The sequence below is a fragment of the Alosa sapidissima genome, chromosome 23, assembly GCF_018492685.1.
Source record: "Alosa sapidissima isolate fAloSap1 chromosome 23, fAloSap1.pri, whole genome shotgun sequence".
NCBI lineage: Eukaryota > Metazoa > Chordata > Actinopteri > Clupeiformes > Clupeidae > Alosa > Alosa sapidissima.
Genome location: NC_055979.1, coordinates 13,113,292 through 13,135,543, shown reverse-complemented (window position 1 = coordinate 13,135,543; position 22,252 = coordinate 13,113,292). Strand labels below are relative to the sequence as shown.

Sequence of the window (22,252 nt, the reverse complement as noted above, 5' to 3'; positions counted from 1 at the left end):
TTTTTTTCGCTACCTTTTTCGCTCTGTTTAATGGACTGAAACAGCGCTGGTTGCGCGTTTTTTCTTTTTGTTGTGCCGCGTCGGCGGTGTTTGGACAATTATAGACTCTGGCCTATGGGCTTATCTCTCTCTCTCTTTCACGGTCTCACCCTCACCAAAGCACTTCAATAAATCTAAGCATGCTAGAGATTATCTGTGAATGTGCGTTTTAATGAACCGATGGCGTTAATTTGGTGACAACTCGAGCTGAGCTGGTTACAAGGCTACATGATAAGAACTCAGTGGTGGAACAGGTAGGCTGTGACATGCATGCCATGCTGACTGTGATGATTATGATGACTTATTAATTGCGATAATTGCGATAATGTAATGATATGGTAGCCTAATGATAACATAGTAAGGCCGTGCTGTGATTATAATAACAAATAGCACAACTTAAATTTTCTAAATGAATGATTTGCAAACCCGGACAGCAAAATAGTGTCAAATCGACGTTAATTGTTGATCAGATTGATCAGTTTCCGTCAGACGCCCAAAATTCAACATCGATGGAGTGGTGGTTGGTCTCTCAAAGTAGAGAAGGGTTCTATCTTGGAAGGGTTATCATGGTAAAGAAGGGCTAAAAGACTGTTGACTGACGGAAATGTAGGTTACAAAATGTCACGTCATGCACAAGCCAACTAAGCTACAGTATATATAACCTATACGATAGGCTACTAGGAAGACACTAAAGATAATTAGTTCATGTAGCTGTACTGTTCCAAAATGTACCAGCAATGTAGGTAGGTAGTATAGCCTACAGGAATAAAATATTTCCAGCAACAGCCCTGTTTGTGTTGTTTCAGTTGTCCTACAGTGATAACTGGTATAAATTACATTAATGTCAATCTGGGTCATTACTCTTTACACATAGGCTTCAGTAATTTTTGGTGCTGCTGTCAATTGTAGCCTATTTCATTTTGAAATGATACTTTGAATTCAAGCAGAAACTCTTCTTTAGTAATTGCTTGTTAGCCTACTTGAATATGGAGATCATATGCTCCATGCCTACCTCTGATCAGTCAGAGAGATAACTAATGAGGCCTACATCACTTTCAGTGCTCCATGACAGTTGAAAATATATGCATATTTAAGGGTAATGCAAAGATTTTGTATTTAATTAGGTGTGCCCGACCGATTTGAGGGCCGCTTGGGCCAAATATGCCAGGGCCGATTTTTGGTCCCAGTCCGCCCCTGACTAGGAGTACACATTTACTGGTTATATTATAAACAGTCCAAGATACCCAAAAGAGAATCGTCCAAGCACACACACACACCAGTCAGACTCCAAGCACACACACACAACACACACCAGTCCGACTCACCTGGTGCCATGCTAACCATATTGTGTGGAACTGGTGGTGTGATTGTGTTCACAACAGTGCCAGTACTGTTCTCCATCAGTTCAATTCTCAAAAGCCAAGCGTGATGTCAGTCACATAGGGGAGTTACAGCCTTCCTGGAATCCAAGCACCAGGTAACAAAGGTTACAGCCTTCCTGGAATCCAAGCACCAGGTAACAAAGGTTTGTTTACTGAGCCGGTTGTTATCTGGCATATTATACAGCATGGCAGCAACTTCCCCAGAGCCAAGACATAATGGGCAACTGTTTTGAAAATTGATCTCAAAGTAAGGCTTTCAACTGTGATGCTTTGCATATGAATGGCAATTTAATGTGATCCTTGGTCAAGCTGAAATTCACTCTGTGCCAAAGCACAGCATACTTTTGAACTTTTCTTTGACTATATTGCCCTTCTATGCTTTTATTTGTTTTTATTGTTTTGTTTTGTTTATGTAAGGCACATTGAATGACCTCTGTGTATGATAAACTATATAAATAAACTTGACTTGACTTGACTTAGAGCAGTATTTCTCAAACTTTTTCAGACCAAGGACCACTTAACCAATACAAAAAAACTCAGGGACCATCTAGCTACAAAAAAAAGAGGAGACACACTTTAACAGTATATTACACAATAGGGCTACTCTATGAACTTGCTTATAGTCTTTGCATCTTGCTTATTGTGTCAGAGGATCCGTATGATTTAAACTGGCATAGCTTATATAGGCAGTGTTAGCAAATGGTTTGTTCAACTAGGAGTTAGCAAATGGTTTGTTTAACTACAGTAGGAGTACACATTTACTGGTTATATTATAAACAGTCCAGGATACCCAAAAGAGATTCGTCCAAGCACACACACACACACACCAGTCAGACTCCAAGCACACACACACACACACACACCAGTCCGACTCACCTGGTGCCATGCTAACCATATTGTATGGAACTGGTAGTGTGATTGTGTTCACAACAGTGCCAGTACTGTTCTCCATCAGTTCAATTCTCAAAAGCCAAGCATGATGTCAGTTACATAGGGGAGTTACAGCCTTCCTGGAATCCAAGCACCAGGTAACAAAGGTTACAGCCTTCCCTGAATCCAAGCACCAGGTAACAAAGGTTTGTTTACTGAGCCGGTTGTTATCTGGCATATTATACACCATGGCAGCAACTTCCCCACAGAGCCAAGACATAATGGGCAACTGTTTTGAAAATTGATTTCAAAGTAAGGCTTTCAACTGTGATGCTTTGCATGTGAATGGCAATTGAATGTGATCCTTGGACAAGCTGAAATTCACTCCGTGCCAAAGCACAGCATACTTTTGAACTTTTCTTTGACTATATTGCCCTTCTATGCTTTTATTTGTTTTTATTGTTTTGTTTTGTTTATGTAAGGCACATTGAATGACCTCTGTGTATGATAAACTATATAAATAAACTTGACTTGACTTGACTTAGAGCAGTATTTCTCAAACTTTTTCAGATCAAGGACCACTTAACCAATACAAAAAAACTCAGAGACCATCTAGCTACAAAAAAAAGAGGAGACATACTTTAACAGTATATTGCACAATAGGGCTACTCTATGAACTTGCTTATTGTCTTTGCATCTTGCTTATTGTGTCAGAGGATCCGTATGATTTAAACTGGCATAGCTTATATAGGCAGTGTTAGCAAATGGTTTGTTCAACTAGGAGTTAGCAAATGGTTTGTTTAACTAGGAGTACACATTTACTGGTTATATTATAAACAGTCCAAGATACCCAAAAGAGAATCGTCCAAGCACACACACACACACACCAGTCAGACTCCAAGCACACACACACACACACACCAGTCCGACTCACCTGGTGCCATGCTAACCATATTGTGTGGAACTGGTGGTGTGATTGTTCACAACAGTGCCAGTACTGTTCTCCATCAGTTCAATTCTCAAAAGCCAAGCGTGATGTCAGTCACATAGGGGAGTTACACCCTTCCTGGAATCCAAGCACCAGGTAACAAAGGTTACAGCCTTCCCGGAATCCAAGCACCAGGTAACAAAGGTTTGTTTACTGAGCCGGTTGTTATCTGGCATATTATACAGCATGGCAGCAACTTCCCCACAGAGCCAAGACATAATGGGCAACTGTTTTGAAAATTGATCTCAAAGTAAGGCTTTCAACTGTGATGCTTTGCATGTGAATGGCAATTGAATGTGATCCTTGGACAAGCTGAAATTCAAGCCGTGCCAAAGCACAGCATACTTTTGAACTTTTCTTTGACTATATTGCCCTTCTATGCTTTTATTTTTATTGTTTTGTTTTGTTTATGTAAAGCACATTGAATGACCTCTGTGTATGAAACTATATAAATAAACTTGACTTGACTTAGAGCAGTATTTCTCAAACTTTTTCAGACCAAGGACCACTTAACTAATACAAAAAAACTCAGGGACCATCTAGCTACAAAAAAAAGAGGAGACATACTTCAACAGTATATTACACAATAGGGCTACTCTATGAACTTGCTTATTGTCTTTGCATCTTGCTTATTGTGTCAGAGGATTTGTATGATTTAAACTGGCATAGCTTATATAGGCAGTGTTGCAGAACTGTTTGGATTTACATACAAGTTGGTTCAATATTGCAAACAGCTCATCTATATTGTATTTTACCACGTTGTGGCATCACCACATAAGTTTATGATTACATTTATTTTGTATGCATGGTAATTATGAAATGTTTACTAGCATAAAAGGACAATTCATATGCATTACCTGGATCTCTGTAGCGCACCACTGTGACGGTCATTTAAACCGATCAACGCGACTTTGTTTATGTTGTTGGGCTAGATCAGCTGACGAGGGCGACCTGTCAAACCCCGTCAGCTGACTGGGAATGTTTTGTCAGGAGAATGACGCGCCAATTTGAAGTGAATAAAATGCGAGGAAGTGCGCTAACCAAGAGCTTAAAATTGACGCAGGGAGCCTACGAGAGACCTGTTACAATTAAGCTTACACGGAAGAAAGTTTATCGGACATTGCTTCCTTACTTACGACCCGGGTCTGTTCAAAGAGAATCCAACCTCCTTCGTGGTGGATAAAAACATCCGATACCGGTGAGAAGGATCCTTTTTTTGTTTTCTATCGCTCGGGTTATTTTTCTACTTTTTCCTTTTGGGCGACGTTGTGGATTACTTTGTTTCCCTTTTTCCTTGGATGATCAAGACTGTTTCGTTCGTGTCGTGTGCTTTGCTGTGGAGTTTGAGAGACTTTGAAACCGTGCTGGCGAAGGCGCGTGGCCTGCGCGCATAGACATTTAAACCGGCAGCACGATTTGCTAGATGTTGTGTGATTAATACTGTTTGTTGGTGTATGTGATATCGTGTGTCTGGGAAATATATGTCACCTTAAGATCTATTGCAATCCCTGTGTCTTCCTGAATTAATTTAAAAGAAGCAAATTCATTAGTTGTAACTCAGTCCATGAATCCCGTGATATTTTGTTAACAATCTAAGACTCCCAAGCAGATTGTTACATATGGTGGCCCGTACGGGGAATTGATTTACGTTGATTTTGTATCTTTAAAAGATTATGTCTTCATTTATTGATACTGAAATAGTATGGCAGGAAGAGATTGTGAAAGGGGGCTTCAAGCCACTCCTGAGGCAACCCTGCCACGTCATACACCTGTGTTTGGTAACCCAGATTTTACAGCTGGGCCATTTGTTACAAGAAGGTCTACAACTGCAACAGATTCAGTAACATCTTTATTGAAGTCATTGTACCTTGGTGATGAAGAGAATGACGATGTTGAAAATAATGCACATGAGGATAATGGTATGGCTGATGGGGAAAGTGGAGATGATCACGATGGTGATGATGAGGATAATGCTGTTGATGATGATGAGGATAATGATATTGCTGATGTTGATGATGATGATGTTGTTAAGGATGATGATGTTGTGGAAGATGTGGAGACAATTACACAAGCTGTACAAACAGAGGTTGATGAATTAACCAGTAGTGTTACTGTCCTAAAACAACAAATGAGCAAACTGGAGAATGATTTTAGAGATTCTGCTACAAGTGCTGTAAATAGAGAGGCGAGTTTCAGGCAATATGTTGAGGAAACCTTGGCTGATTTGGGAAATGTGTTAATGTCCAGCCTAGAAAAAATGGATAGAGCGGTTTATAATTGCCTCATACGTAGAGATAAACACTGGAAAAAGCAGTTGAACAAGCTAAGGCTGACTAGCACTCCTCTAATACAGAAAACAGTACCCACAAATCTCAGTCCAGTAGTTCCCTTTATCACCACTAGTCTGTCTGGTGCATCTCCTTTCTACTCCAAGCCTCCTGTTAAACTAGAGTTTCCAACGTTTGGCCCCACTAGTGAGTCATCTGATGTCTTGCACTTTATCGAGCAGTGCGACCCCTCTCCAATCATGAGCTGTTAGGTGCTCTCAACAGTTTTAAAAGGACCGGCACTTAGTTGGTGGAAGGCTACAAAACGCCAGATCCATGATTGGGCCTCATTCAAGGACACATTTATGGCAGCCTTTCTGTCTACAGATTATCTGAGCGAAGTGGAGGAGAAACTGAGGACGACCGTACAGAGACCTGATCAATGCCTCAGAGACTTTGCATATGACTTATGTCTGAAATGGAAGCAGGATATGCCTGAGGAAGAGATAGTTAGGTGCACCTTGAATAATATTAACCCTAGAGTGGCTGGTTGTCTCCATGGAGCGGTATCAACTGTGACACAGCTCGTGAAAGTTGGCTCTATGGTAGAGAAGGACTGTGCCGGAGCCAAGGAGTATTGGCAGAAGGTGCAAGCGAGTTCTGAAAAGCAAGGGAAAAAAGCATCAGAGAAAAAATTCCATTGCAGTGCAGCAGAGCTTAGTGTGGTGCAACATCAGGCCTACAATAAAGAACAACAGGGTCTCCTGTTAGTGCCTATTACCAGCAGGGGGAGGCTGTATTGGACACTGGCAGTACCTTCACATCGATGAAGGAGAGTCTGTGACGTCAGCAGAGGAAGTTTTTCTTCCGGCAGAAAGGCAGAGATTCGTCATGGCGGATGGAACCGTTCACCAAGCCCTGGGGAAGAAAACAATATATCTAGACTGGCACGGCAAACAGTGGGCTGTCAATGTCCATGTAATGGAAGATCGTCACCTGGCGTTTCCTGTGATCCTAGGTCTAGACTTCCTCGCTATGACTGGTGTCATCCTCAACCTGGCCAAAAACAGTTACGGACTGAAAACCAATAGAGGTTACACCTATTATGGCTTCAAACAACCGCGAGGCCACTCTAGTGAAAGTAATCAGGACACACTCACCTCATCACAGGGTGTTCACCTCTACTATGCTTTGCCTCCAGGGGAATTACCTCCTTGCTGGGTGTCCACTTCCACGGCGGAGTCGGTGCCAGGTTATGACACTGACTATCCAGAAGGGCTCCAACAGCTGATGAGGGCTTGCCCGTCGGTTACCTCCAATAAGCTGGGAAAGACCAATGTGGAAAAGCATGCCATCTTCATCCAGGATGAAGTCCCGGTCAGGTCCAAGGCCTACCGGGTGTCTCCCCTGAAAAAGAGAGTAATTGAGGAGCATGTAGAGAAGATGCTAAAAGACAACATCATAGAACCCTCTCAGTCTGCCTGGTCATCCCCTGTGGTCCTGGTGAATAAACCAGATGGGTCCTACAGGTTCTGTGTGGACTACAGGAGAGTAAATGCAAAGACCTTGCCCGATGCATATCCAATGCCCATAATTCACGACATCCTTGAATCACTGGAAGGCGCCTCCTGGTTCAGTTTATTGGATTTGCAGTCCGGGTACTGGCAGGTGGCCATGACTGAGGAGAGTAAGCCAAAGACTGCCTTTGTTACATCTCTTGGCCTATTCCAATTCAAGGCTATGCCTTTTGGACTTCGTAATGCTGCAGCCACATTCCAACGGCTAATGGAAAGGGTCTTGGGAGAGTTGAGAGGAAAGATATGTTTTGTTTACATAGACGACATAATCGTATACTCTCATTCCCGATAGCAACATCAGCAAGACCTGGCAGCAGTTTTTCAGAGGCTACAGGCCGCCACACTCAGTCTGAACATAAAGAAGTGCCATTTCTTCAAGCTGGAGTTACAGTTCCTGGGGCACATTGTCTCAGATCGAGGCGTGGAGGTGGACCCAGCTAAGACGCAGGCAGTGTCGGACTTTCCAGTGCCACAGGATGTGAAGGCCTTACAGCGTTTCCTGGGACTGGCTGGCTGGTACCACAAATTCATTCACCATTTTGCAGACCTGGCATCCCCTCTTAACAATCTGAAGCGGAAAGGAGTGGATTGGACCTGGACCCATGAGTGTCAGGCCAGTTTTGAGGCCTTGAAGAATCCTCCCGTGCTTGCCCAGCCCAATCCAGCTTTGCCCTACCAGGTACTCACTGACGCCAGTGACGTGTGTCTCAGGGCCATCTTGTCCCAAAACACACCCGAGGGGGAGAAAGTGATCTCTTACGCCTCCAGAGGACTCCGAGGTCCGGAACGAAACTATTCCACCTCGGAAAAGGAGTGCCTGGCTTTGGTTTGGGCCATGGAGAAGTGGCGACATTACCTGGAGGGTGTGGAGTTTACCGTTTTTACTGATCACGCTGCTCTGTCATGGGCATTCAACTGCCCAAAGACCTCCTCCAGGCTGACCCGGTGGATCCTCCGGCTGCAGCAGTTCAGCTTCAAGGTGCAGTATCGCAAGGGATGCCTTAATGCTGCTCTTGACGCGCTGTCCCGTGCCCATGAACCGCTCTCAATTCAGCCATCACCCTGTTGGGCGGTCGCCACCCGAAGCCACTCTGAGCTACCTACTACCTTGGCTGAGATTGCCCAGGAACAGGAGAAGGACCAAAGGGTGACTGAGTGGCGATCGGACAATTCTCAGGTATCTTCCCCGAACCGCATCAGCTTCGTCATGCATCAGGGGGTGCTGTATCGGAGAATTCCCTTATCGGATCAAGGGGAGAAGTGTCAATTGGTTGTTCCCCAATCGCTGGTCCCAGAGTTCCTGTGGTACTTTCATGACAATCCATTGGGGGGACATCTTGGACGGTTGAAGACTCTGCTACGGATCCTAGAGGTAGCCTGGTGGCCAAGTGTCCGAAAAGACGTCTGGGAACACACAACAAGCCATCAGGGCTACTCCAGAGCATCGAAATCACTGCCCCAGGGGAGATGTTGGGAGTTGACTTTATGGGTCCTTTCCCAAGAAGCAAAAAGGCCAACACTTACCTGCTGGTGGTAGTCGATTACTACTCGAAGTGGGTGGAAATGTTTCCCTTGAGAGATGGAAAAACACCTCGTCTCGTCAAGATTCTCAGGGAAGAAATATTCACCCATTGGGGAGTGCCGCAATACCTGGTGTCGGACAGAGGACCTCAGTTTACCTCCAACCTTTTAACTGGCCTCTGCAAGACATAGGGGGGTAGTACAAAAGCTAACCACCAGTTACCACCCACAAACCAACCTCACAGAACGCTTCAACCGGACCATAAAGACCATGATTGCATCCTTTGTAGGTCAGCATCACAACACCTGGGACCAGTGGCTGACAGAGTTCCGCTTTGCCCTTAATACAGCCCATCAGGACACCACTGGGGGGACTCCTGCAGAGCTAGCCCTGGGCAGAAACTTCAAGGGTCCACTAGAGAGGCTCATCAGTCACCCACCATCTCCCGCTCAGCATGCAGCATATAATCTGGTGGAAAGACAACAGAGGATGACAGAGGAGGTTAGGCAGAGAGTAGGAGTGCACCAGGCTAGACAAGCTAAGCACTACAATTCCCGCCGCAAAGATGTGCAATTTCGGCTGGGTGACTTAGTCTGGGTCAGGTCCCATCCACTCTCCAAAGCCAGTGACAAATTCACTTCTAAGTGAATTAATGTGACCATGTTCCTATGGTTTGCTCTTTCTAGTTTACAGGAGTGTTACGAATGTATCGATAGGCACAGTCAAACTGCCCGTGGCTGACTATAACTAAGTTCAGCAAGCTTAACTTTACATGTCATAACATCAACTAAACATAAGTCACACATTCATTCTATTACTTGTAATATGAACGTAGCCTATTTCCTACAACTACAGTAGGTGAGATAATTGGCTGTTATACTGAAGTTCCACAGTTAGCTAGCTAGCAAGCTAACCGTTTTGCATGGGATATTATGGTAAGTGTACATGCTAAATTTGTTCTCAACATGGGGTATTGCAAACGAATTAGGTTGGTAATGTACATAGTTTCGACATGAGTAAGTTACATAAACATAATTCTTCATAACTGCCGTGTTAGTAAAATGATAGAATGTCCTGTGAATTAAAAATAGATGTAACGTCAACGTGTGCACACAAGTAAACATTATATCATTGATAGACAGCTAGTAATCATGATTACTAGCTGTCTATCTGATGAAAGATAATGACTGATGAAATGTGCATCTCTCTCTCTCCCTCCATTGTTTACGTTTGTGTCGCTGCATGGTTTTACACGTGAATTGTGCTCATGCAGAAAGGCTAGGCAATCAAGGACATGGGTAGATGGAGGAGAAATCAAAAATAATAAATAAAAAGTTCTATGGAGATGTGCAAAAGTTGGAGAAAATGACATAAGACATATGACATAAGGTGACCAGATTTCTGAGACAAAATCCGGGGACATTTTCAGTTGAGAAGCGTAAAACATGTAATATTTTAATATTTGTAAACTTAAAACGGGGACACTGTCCCAGGGGCGTCACTAGAGCTGCATTAGTCCATAAGCCCCCCTAGGGGCGTTCGGGGGCATGCTCCCCCATAAGAAAAGTTGGTATATTTTAGCGTTTAAATGCATCAATCTGGTGCACTTTGAAAAGATGGAAATATTTGTGCTGTAGCCTAACTTGCACTTCATAATTTTAACCATGCACACACAGGTGGAATAATTATAATATTGCAATAAGTTATGATATTGCCCAACCACAAAGCATATTTTCTTCACAGTCTCACAGTTAAATGTCCAAAATAGTATTGGCTACATTTCAGCACTGAAATTATATCCTAGTGGCCGTGTTGTTCAGATAGTTAATCTAGCTAGTTATCTTGGTCATTGTATTGCCTATCTTCTTTTTTCAGGACAGTCTGTGCTATACCTGAGAATGTATGATGTGATACTATTTGTCTTATGTAGCCTAATAGGGCCTATTGTCAGTCTTATATCAAGAAAAAATAACTCACGTCTCATGATTTTTTTTCCCTTTATATTTTTGTCATTAGGAAGCATGCTAGTAGAAATATAGGCTACATTGAAATTTGTAGGTGATTGTCTGGAATCTGGCAAATGACAACCATTATGGTGGGATAGGCCTACTCTGGCTAAACAATTTACAGTACAAAATTATTTGACATAAATAGTTTACATGAGAATAGGCCTACATTATAATTTTGGTTGGAGACCATGTAGAAATTTGTTGCAATTTCAAAACCGGACTACTCATAAGTATTATATAAGTTAAATAATAAGACAAAAATAGTAACGTACAGTAACTTAGATTAGTAACTTTAATCTGATTACTGGTTTGTAAATAGTAGTGCGTTACATTACTCGTTACTGAAAAAAGTGGTCAAAATAGACTAACACGTTACTAAGTAACGAGTTACTGGCATCACTGTTGTTAGCATGCTAGTAGTCTTTTGGACAGTTAGCTCTGGTAGCTAGCTACCTTCCAATGGGTGTGTATGGCAGATTATAACAATATCACATATGTTTTCGTGTAAATATACTTGTCTTGGTGCTACTTAGTTTAATTCAGACTTTATCATTGAAATTGGTGTTTCTGTCTGTAGACAGTTTTAGCTAACCATAGCAGCACATGTTGGTTAGCTTTTGGCTAATGTTAGCCAATGTCCATTCACTTATTTGTTGCATTCATAGGTGATATAGCAAACTTTTATTTCAACTGAGTAAATGAACATGAACTAAAAGTTTGTTTTCTTATGCTCTTTTTAGGTTCTTCGTCTTTTTTATAGGTTCTTCATCTACAGTGGATGTGGAATATTTATGAGTTTAAATGTTGTTTGTTAATGTTTTATCAATAATAAAAGGCATTCCTATACATTGTGATGAATTTCTCTTCAATTTTTAATAACAATAACAATTAAATTAATACAGTAGCTTAATCTTAAAATAATAAAAACATTAGGCCTATCTACAGAACTTAGTTCATATTTGAATGAGCTTTTTAACATGCATTTTAACCTAGTTATTTTATACAACTGCAACTTCTGAAACGATAAGTTAAGTGAACTAAAGATTTTAAGTAAAGACTACTAATGTAAGCTTAATTTGTCTACAGCATCAACATAAGGTTGTTAGTTGACACAACTAAACCTGTTTAGTTTTATGTTTTGTAAAAACTAGAATGGTTTAAGGCAATCGGTTTCCACGCAATTTTCTAGTAATGACAACTAGTTTGGGTTTAGAGTGTACCGGTATGCCGCTCCAAACGAAACACATGTCTAAATGCAGGTTAGAAATATTTTAAAAAGCCTGCCTCGAATAGCCTACCAGCCTGCCTCAAATAAAGATGATGATGATTTATGCTAAGCAAGTAGCCTGGATTATTTTATGATTGTTAGTAGACAAACTGGCTTCAGATATCCAACAGAGTGAATATGAGATTGTGCAGTCTTAGGCCATCCTTAAAAATATTCTTGTTTGCAGTAACAGCCAAAAAAAAAAAAAAATGGGTCGGTAGGTAGGTCAATATTTTTTTTTTTTCAAGATTCAAAGTAAAAAAAAAATACAATTTTGGTCATGGTGATTACGTAGGTATGAATTTAAACAATTGTGCATATTGTGACGTAACTGACTGGGTCCTCAACCCGTGCCTTCAGGCGCATCACTGCAAACCTCAATCTGATGCAGGTTATGTAGACCAGCCTTTCTCAAACTTCTTTGACCTGAGGCCCAGTCATGGCAGACTTTGGGGCCATAGGGCTCATCTACACGTACCCAACCCCACTCCCTCCAAATCAAATTGTCATTATCATTATCACAATCATTATTATGCCTAGATTGTTATACATGCACTTTCACTTAAACATTTTGTGACATGCACATCAGAGGACTGTTTTAGTAATGTAAGATATAATTAGTTTCATTACTTTTGCATGGTTGCATGATGCTTGCATAAGAAAATAAATACTTCTCAAAACAGCAACAATTATATGGGTGCTATTGTTTTGGGATGTTTCCCTCATGCAAGCATCATACATTGGTATGGAGAAAAAAAATACATGTTTTTTTAATGAAGTTTAATTTGAATGCCTGAATGTAAGGATTCAGGAAACACAATACCAGCTTTTTTGGCGAGCAGATAGGCGTAAATCACTGATCTGTTGATCTTTAACAGATAGAAAGAAGGCTACAATAGCTTTTGGCCACGTTATATTCAAATTTGACTATACAATACTCAGTGCTATACAGTGTATTATACAGTCTCTGCTCTGTTTCTATGGAAGTTCCAAAAATCAACGTTGTTCTATCAAGTGTCGTTAAACAATTAAATAGCATTCAACAGGTTGAAGCGAAGCTTTGATACCAACGTTATTGATTATTTTCAGTTTCTCTCGCGCAGACGCCTGCATTGAATGAACGCTCATACCACCATTTTATTGTATGGCTACATGTTTAATGGCATCGATAGCAGAAACGTTTGTTTTCTTTTTTTGTCGGCCCGCGGTATCTTGATCAACTTCGCAGCAAATTATCAGACGAAGCACCGGGCCTAATTTCACTCCACGACTCCGCGGACCATCAGTCTCCACTTAGCGGACCCATATTTTGAGAAATACTGAATAGACCACAACCAATTTCAATCAATTCTTCAACACGGTCACCGTTAGACTAGAGGGGAGAAGGGATGGGAAAAGATCTGGGCACACTTCTTCCAGAACTTCATGCCAAGTAATGAGCGTTGTCGAGATGTTTGTGTGAATGAAACCAAGCGTATAGGCCATAGTGTGACATGCGTAAACCAATGGTGTACAGATGACGCCACAGGGTTTTATTTAAGAGAGCCTACGTTTGTATGTAGGCAATTTATATTCACAATACTTAGGCCTACTAAAATAAATAGTATTTTATTTGTATTGGTTGTTTAGAGTAAAAAAAAAATCGGTCGGTCTTACGCAAGTTTACACCCGGCAAGTCGGTCGGACTAAAAGGGGAAAAAAATAAATATGTGGGTCGGTTCTAAATTGACAGGGTCGGTCGGGTTACGGCAAACGAAAATATTTTTAAGGATGGCCTTACATTACTGTAGATGGCTGTGGTTAGTGATGTGATGCTGTTAATGGGAAGTTTTACATAACATATAGGATTTGCGCTATCATTTATTTAGCGTACCTATAAGGGTTTTTTTCCCTTATCAAAAGTGAGGGGGACGACGGCTGTCTCTTCAGCACTGCGGGGGACATATCCCCCACGTCCCCCGTGCCTCCTGCGCCCCTGCACACCCTTTGCGGTAACAGTCAGCAGTTCTGCATGCATATATTTTACCCTTTCTAACTGCTGAACAAAGTCCCCAGCTGTGCTTGATTGTAGGTCACTACTGGCTGGCTGGTAGACAGACAGACAGTTGGAGGTGGGTGAATGGCCCAGCTTGGGAGGGGGAGGAGGACTGTGGCTGGCATTGTCTGTCCAACCCCAAATGAGGCAAGGCTCCGAAATGCTTAGTGATATTTTCCTTGACATTCCCCTGAAAAAGGTTCCCTGTTGTGGGAAAACAATCCCCCCATCCCATGTCTAAGACGCTACTCTGGAAAGCACCAGAATGTTTTGCTTGTTTGCTTTTTTTTTCAGCGGAGAAACCATCACCTTGAATCAAAATCTGGCCTTATCCCTGAAATGAAATGAAAGCAACCTCAATCTCCTGGCTGATTTGACTATCAAGGTCATGAGAGAGTAATTTACGTGTTATTTTTCTGATCACAAACACGTGGCTCTGTCCTGCCGTGGTCCTGATTCGATCCTGTGAGTTATGGATACGTTTTATAAGGCCAGATATGTTATTGCGTCTGCAGCGCATAATTAAATGTCTTTCTCAGACCACTGTGCGCACCAAGTAGTTGAAGCGGTTCAGTTTGTATGTGTGTCAGTCGGGGACCTACAGAAGAGTGTTGACATTTGGGAACTCTCTGCAGGCCTGATATTTCAGTGATCACATCAGATTAATATTTCAGCTACTTCTTATTAAGTGATCTTCACATTTCCAGTCTATGAGAAGACATCAGAACAGATCACATCTCATTGGTTAAATAAAATAGCTACATTATATGGCTCACTGATCACACCCCTGCACAGATGTCAGACAAAAACAAAAACAAAAAATAACTAAATAAAAACAAATCTACTTTTAAAGGTTAATGAATTAATTCCAACTCTATGTGTGTTGGAGACTCCCTCTGCTTATAAATTCTGGAAATGTTTATTCACATTTATTTATATGTCAAATTTCCTGTTTACTGACGCACTGGAACTCTGCTTGCGAGATCCGACAGGCTGTTGCTCTTAGGAGCTGTGTGCTTCGTAGTAAACAGGAAGGCCTTGATAAGTCACCAGAAAAGCCCTCTGTGTGCCCAGCACACCATTTGGCTTAAGTCATATACCACCCTAGCCATCGTTACTGCATTAGTCTGCAACGACACGGTTAAAAATTAACCCATGGTCAACACACCTCATATATGATTCATTGGAAAGAAACAGCTTGCCAGCCAGCAACAAGCCTGTCTTGCTTCGCAGCACAGAAGCCACCCTGTTCATTTACCTGACACACTTCACTTTGGAGCTACTTTATAGCAGATGTAAAGCTCTCTTTTACCTTTTTGCTCTCTTTTACCTCCCTCATGGTGTCATTTTCATACAGCTATGTGGATTTAAGCCTATGTGTTTTTCAGCTCTCAACTCTTGATAAAAACTTCCCAAAGTCTCCCAAAAAAGTACAAACAAGTCGGTGCTGTGCCCACCACCTAACATCCTAGACCTGGCTTGCTGCCTGCAGAGGTGTGGATTTCAAGTAACAGTCCTAAGCCCTCTGTTTAGCATGCAGTAGCATGCTCCCCTTCATCTACGGGGGTTAATGGAGGTTCATGGAAGAAAATGGTGAGGGAAGCAGACCCAGCACAGTATAGATTCCCTCGCCTACAGAGCTGACTGCAACAAGAGTTGTGACAACAAAATAAATTGTGCCTTGTTAACTTGAATAAAGTAGATGTGTGAATGTGATATTTATCTAATTCTTCATGCATTTACATTCAATCAGGTGCAGGTTATGTCAAGCATGTTTTGATATTAATCTATATAAGTCTTTTATATCAACCAAAGCTTAAAGAAGTACAAATACAAACATTCTGTAGTAATGACTATTGACTAATGACTAAAAATAATGACTATTATTTTTATATTAGTCATTATTTCAGTCTGCATATGAAGTAGCCTGATAGGATGTTCAAAAAGCCATATAATTGTAACATTGTATGACTGTATGACTGTATGAGAACTGTTAAAAATTCCCCCATCACCTTAGAAATTGAGCTGATTAAACACTCTACAGCCTACGGCTTGTGCTGTGCTTTTTCACGTTGTGACGGACAAAAAACATAATTTGGTGGTGGTATTTTTTGACCGTGTGTAAAATTTAGGAGTGCCTTAGGTCACTGCCTACAGCTATTGGGAAAGTAGCTTTGCTCAGTCAGATCATGTACATGGCGGTTAGAAATGCATGCTTTTGCCTTCCAAGGCCATGCCGCTAGCCTTGCGAGTAAAACACACCTGATGCAGGTCTAATGCCCTGTTCCTTGATGACGGCATGAAGGGATTTGTGAAAGTACCTTCTGAGCCAGATTAGCAGACAAGGCTCTGATGTCGGACGTCTCGCCTGATCAACAATCACAGCTAAAGGTGGCCCAGACCTGTTATAGCACAGGATCTTCACTCAAGGAAACATTTTAAACGTAAGCCTAACCCTATTCTCGGAAGCAAATGCAAATGGAAGTAGAAAGGATATTAGCCTACCTGTTTGACCACATTTATTCACACTCAAAGATCACAATACCCCTTCACTGGCACAATGTCACAGGCCCAGTCACAACCCAGTTGACTATTTCCTGAGGTTTTCCTGTGCATGATGGCCTACAGAAAGTATAGCCTATAGCTTACTTTCATGAAATGGCATGCAATGATGAGTGTATAACTATGTTCATTAATCCATACATTTAATACAATAAATGAATCAATACATTTGCAGTTCTATTTCTGTTATGCCGTTCTTAATAGATTATTTCATAGACCTGCATTGTGGATTCTTGGGGGAATGCGCTCCAGCTCTACTGGCAAACCAGTTACCAATTAGAAACAAGTTGATCCCAGCGTGCGTGTACACGTGAAGGCACAGGGGGCGTGGATAATCTGGGGGTGTGGCATTCATGGAGGGGACTATCCAATCGCAGCATGGCAGTGATGGGATTTGCATTTACCAAAACAAGCAGGCCAGTCAATGGGATCAACCATCAACACTGTACACGGGATGAATGGGATGAGAGAGGGAACAGATCACAGGAGATTAACTTTTGAGTTTATTTTCATTTTATTAAAGTCGAGGTGCAACTGTTTAGTGCAATTGTATTACGTCACATTTCTGGTGTGGTTTGGGGGGCGGGGGGGCACAACATGCACGAAATATTGAGGAGGTCTGACAAGATGCTTTTTCGCTTTGGAGATCTGTGTAGCATTGAGTATGGAGATAAATTGGTTTGTAGTACATCCAGAGTGCTATAAGCTGTAAGGCAGTAAATATTGTTTTTTTGTTTTTTTTTTTCCTTCAAAAAATTCTGCATGGATTCCCACACATAATAACTTATGTGAACAACTGTGTTGAGGAACACCAAACCAGTGCAAAATTAATCCTGTTGTTGCGGTTGTCGTCATCAGTGAAAAGTCCATTTTGTGCGCTGCTACGTCATGTTGCAGGCAGCCATGTTGTGCTCAGTTCTTCCCAAGATCAACTCTGTGTGAGTGTCTGTCTGTCCAGTCTGTAGAGTGTGTAGGTTTGGTTTTTTTTGTTTTCCTTTGCTCCTCTTGCAGTTTTTGCTCTTGCAGACCACATACAATAATTACACACCAAAAATACATACAAATCTCACTACCCCGTTAGTGAAGTTTCCCCCCACCCCACACATTTCACCCAGAAAACGTGTGTTGGCTCCCCCACATTTCAATCCCATCTTAAATCCTTGTTTAAGAGTATGCACGTCGACTTCTCGGGGAAGGAATGACAATATCAAAGTTGCAACACTGAGGCATAACTATGCAAGGTTAACGCCACCCCCCCACCTCCTCACTGGGAAAAAGTAATTATGTCTAAAGGCAAGTTGTTTTCTTTTCCGTTTTCTTAAAAAAAAAAAAAAAAAGATAACTAACTACGGTTCTGCACTCAACTGAACCACCCCATTCCAGATGGGTGTCCTCAACTGAATGGTCCATGATTTGTATGTCATTTTCTGGGTTAGTCACCTACAAAAAAAAGTGCTTGTCCTTTTATTAAACACAGCTAGGGGAAAATGACAACATTAACAAAAACCTAAACATAAAGGAAATATAACACTATAAAAAAAATGGAAGGGCAAATGTGGCAACAGCAGCACAATTTCCAGAGTCACTGCTGAGAGCATCATCAACACAGTTTTGTATTTTTTTTTTTTCCATCTTTTTTGTCTTTTTTTTCCAGGAACACAAAAAAAGCTCCTTACGCATGCGAGCTGATTTTCCCACCCCACCCCCCCTCATCCCGATCCCCAGATTCAGCGGGAGATTGTTCTTCTCGTTACCCTCCCGGCTCGGACTCTCAGGAGCCTCCGCCCAGGATCTGTGGCTACTGGCTCAGTCCACATGCAGTCGCGTTGCGTCGCCGTCATTGATTGTCAGAGGCAAATAAAGCTCCTGAATGTTGAGCATCGACACGGCGTTGTTGAGGTCTCTGACGATTAAATATGTGCAAAAAACAAATAAAAGACAAAAAAAAAAAACAAAAAAAAAAAACAATCAACAACGGAAAAAAATCGACCACAACAAAAACAGCTAGCGTCAGTTTGCGTCCGATTTCCAATGACCAGTTATCCCTCCACTCCTCATGTGTCATCTGTGATTGTGGCACGTCTCGTATCTTTTAAAAAGTTGAGTCAGTTCACAGTATAGTGTAGGTTTTCCGTGTGTTTCTCGTCAGCCACTACATCCAAGCAACTTCACCCTCTTACTCCACCATTTGTCCTCCTTCTCCACCCCCTCCTCTTCTCTCTCTCTCTCTTTTGTAGCTCCAGAGTTAGGCGGAGGGGCCTGTGCCCTGGTTGGGGGGTGGAAGGCTCTGTGCAGGGGCCTGAGGCCCACCCAGGACCCCAGGTTGGGTGACTAAGGTGGGCGAGCCTGTCTGCACCTGGGCCTGGAACTGGGCAAGCTGCTCGGGACTGGCCAGGTTCTTCAGCAGGTTGTTCTCCTGCTCCAGCTGAGAGTTCCTCTCAACCAGCTCCTTGATCTGCTCCTTGAGCACCTCCACTTCCTCTCGCACGGCGTACATCAGGTGACTCTTTACCAGGTCCTGATAAAGGGAGAGAGAAAGGGGGAGAAAGAGAGTGTTAACGGTCTTTTAAGCCATTCAAAGAAAAAAAAAATGCAGACTCCCAAAAATAAATAAAAAAATTTAAAAAAATTAAAAAATAAAATCACAATTTTCAAACATATCGTAATATAAAATCAACACTTTACTGTGCTAATATTGGGGGCATCAATTTCAGAAGTTTACAAATATCCTGGGAGGTTAGCCTGGTGTATTTTGGGAGGGGTAATGTGTGGAGGCATTTGGTACTGAGGCTCAGTGCAATCTGTGCATCCCTATTCACGGGGACTGCCTTCAGGAGAGTCAAAAAAGTACAAAATGTTCCTGCTTCCACTGGGAGGAGCCAATTCACTGCCAAGTTATTTATACCGGGCCAGTCTACAGTATGGCGCTCACTTTGCCTGGCAACAGCGGTCAACGGACACGCAGAGACGCTCTGTCTCGGTCTCAAGTACAACAACAATAAAACTGTCCTCAGAACTTCGCCAAACTTCACTAAACGGTCAACTTTTTCTCCTCAATCATTCACAAGACAATTCCAGCATGAAGATAATTCAACATCATCCTAGCGCCTAATTGAATAATCCTAAAACTATGGGGGAAACACCTGTCTAGTTGTAAAAAGGCTCAGCAACATCCACAATGACTACAATGCCTCGCAATGTTATTCTGCATATTGGCAAACATCACACGAAACCGAAACCACCGCTACCTATTGTAAGTCATCGCGTGAGTTACAGTAAATCAGCGGACTTCCAAAAGGAGAATTGAAAAGGTGAATGCACCTTTGAGCACATAGCCTAGATCATCAGTAGCCCGATTTAATTTGTTTAGCAGCACCATACACACACAGATCCAAAATAGTACTAAAACAACCATCAAATAGATAATGTTACAGCCTAAAACATAAGCACTAAGCATTATGGATGTATTTTGTTTTGTGCGCAATTATGTAACGCTGGCAGCCAACACTGATAAACGTGTGGCGATTTGTGGTGGATCGCGCTCGTCTTGAGCTAGATAAACATCTAAAATCCATTTGAGACTAAATAAAGAAGACAATAGAGAAATAAACTCTGGGAATTGTTCCAGAGGCACTTACCATGGCTTGCTCGATTTTATTGTCTATGGCCACCACACTGGCACCCGAAGAACTGTAAGGAGAAATGAAACGGGGACAAATTAATGCATATTCTCTAGGCTCATATTGTAACAGTTCATTCATTCATTTTCATCACATCCCAGCATTTTCGAGAGTGCGAGGTCCCTGATTCCATTTGCCTACACCATTGCATAACTCCATAAGAGCGACCTTCTCTCTCAATGAAAGAAACACCAGCCGCTTTACATCAAAGACCAAAAGCTGGCTCTGAAGTATGTGAAGAATATATGGTAGGTTACACACAATCCGACATATTTTATATATCTACTTACACGGCAGGATATTTGATGTAAAATCAACAAACCGCTAAACATAGATTATCCCAAATAAGCATCACCATGTGCAAAAATCAAAAGGAATGGTCTATCATAGCCTATATAGAAAATGAAATCGCTTGTCTGCAGCGCAGTAAAGGATTTCTCGTTATGCGTTTTCGACAGCGTTATGCCCAGGCTAGGCAGCCAATGGGTGATGTTGGCACGTCTGTGAGAAATGCACCAGTCGTGCTGGCAGACAACAATGATACGGCCCTTTTACACCGTAGTCTACCCATAGCAAAATTAAGAGCATCCCGACGATCGTGTTATTTAAGCACTGGGTTGAATAAAATGTCAGCTACACATTTTATGAAACCCAATGACTACATGGTTCATTCGTTCGGTCAGAAACAACCGCAAATTGGACCCATTTGTATAAGCTGCTGTGCTGCTATTTGCACTGGAAATGCTTACTAGTGAGATACATGTATATTTACCTATTGTCAAGTCTGACGGGTGAGGAATTTTCTGTGCCCAGAACAGACGACAAAAACGATATAGAAAAATTCCGCAGCTGGCAAACACTAAGGTCCATCGCCACCGTGTAACATGGAGCATTCATTGTATTCCACCCATGAGTAGAAAAAACACCAGCGTGTAAAAATAGATCTATCAAGAATACAAAATTATTATTCACATTCTTTAAAAAAGGGGTAGTGTACCAGCCGCTTGGGCGAATTTACAAAAAGAGAGCAGAGGAGCTCGGTACATGAGAGCGGCAAAGACAAGAGTCCGAGACTCTATGCTCTGCTCCACTGCAAGTCTGCGGACTGCCGAACATTTGCATAATCTATTCAAACATAACAGCAGACAGGGAAACGTCATTGGCTGTGAAGTTGGGACTACTTGACTAATCTAGACGGTGACGCCCCCACCCGGCAGCTTCCCAAAGCGTTCGGTTTAATAGCCTACATTCAAACTGCCCATCACGAAACTGGGGAGAACCGGACGGAATGAGTGACTTCAACTGTTTGCAAATAATGGCACGACATTTCAACGCCTGTATTTTCTCACGCTTTAGCCAATATGCCGCTTCGACTACATCCACTACAAACCCACGAATATGCCTTCCAAAGATTGCATGACAATTACAATCAAAGTTGAAGTAATAATGAGTTAGGCTGCCCTCGGAAATATCAATAAAATGCTGATCTGATCTATACAGACATATATAACTTCTAGAAATAATACGATTTTTTTCCTGGGGATAAAAGTGCTTTTATTTGTGCAGGTGTAAGGCAGGCACTGGGTTTATGTAAACGTCCTGAAAACGAGTCGCCCTCTGCCGGCTGTTCTTACAAGTTCAATGCCGTCACTGACAGTGATGTTCACCTACTTAAATTTCGGGTTGGGGGGTGGGGGGGACTCATTTGGCAAACTCAAACGGCTACTCCATAAATAATACCCATACGCTTTTGATGACATTCAGTGACAAACAAGAATATGTTTAAGAGGTGTTCATCATCATCTCTGTCTCTGTGATGGATCGTTATTTACGCTTGGAGTCACAAAAGGACACAATGTCCTCTCATTGTGTTGCTGATACACAGTGCTACACAAATTATAGCCAGGAGTAAATCACTTTCTCTTTGTTCTCATAGACAAATGGGGGGCTTACTGTCCATGAATTCCCTTCAGACATAAAATTCAATGACTTGATCAACTGGGGACATCTTTTCTTTTGACTCCTTATCCAATTGCACCCTCAGCCTCATTCAC

General features: G+C 42.0%; 1 protein-coding gene across 4 annotated transcripts in view; it reads right to left on the bottom strand.

The window, feature by feature from the left end:
* Window positions 1-17,013: 17,013 nt before the first annotated feature.
* Window positions 17,014-22,252, bottom strand: part of zgc:65895 (uncharacterized protein LOC393546 homolog) — a 37,006-nt gene continuing 31,767 nt past the window's right edge. For 2 of the 4 annotated variants that reach the window (XM_042080466.1, XM_042080468.1), the window contains exons 2-3: window positions 20,157-20,208; window positions 17,014-19,036 (exon numbers count right to left, since the gene is read on the bottom strand). In XM_042080466.1, coding sequence (XP_041936400.1) covers window positions 18,764-19,036; window positions 20,157-20,208 — 325 coding nt within the window. In that variant the 3' untranslated portion in view covers window positions 17,014-18,763. Of the gene's footprint in view, window positions 19,037-20,156; window positions 20,209-20,488; window positions 20,701-20,970; window positions 21,304-22,252 lie in introns of those variants that run through there. The other 2 variants (XM_042080467.1, XM_042080469.1) reach the window with 2 other exon arrangements.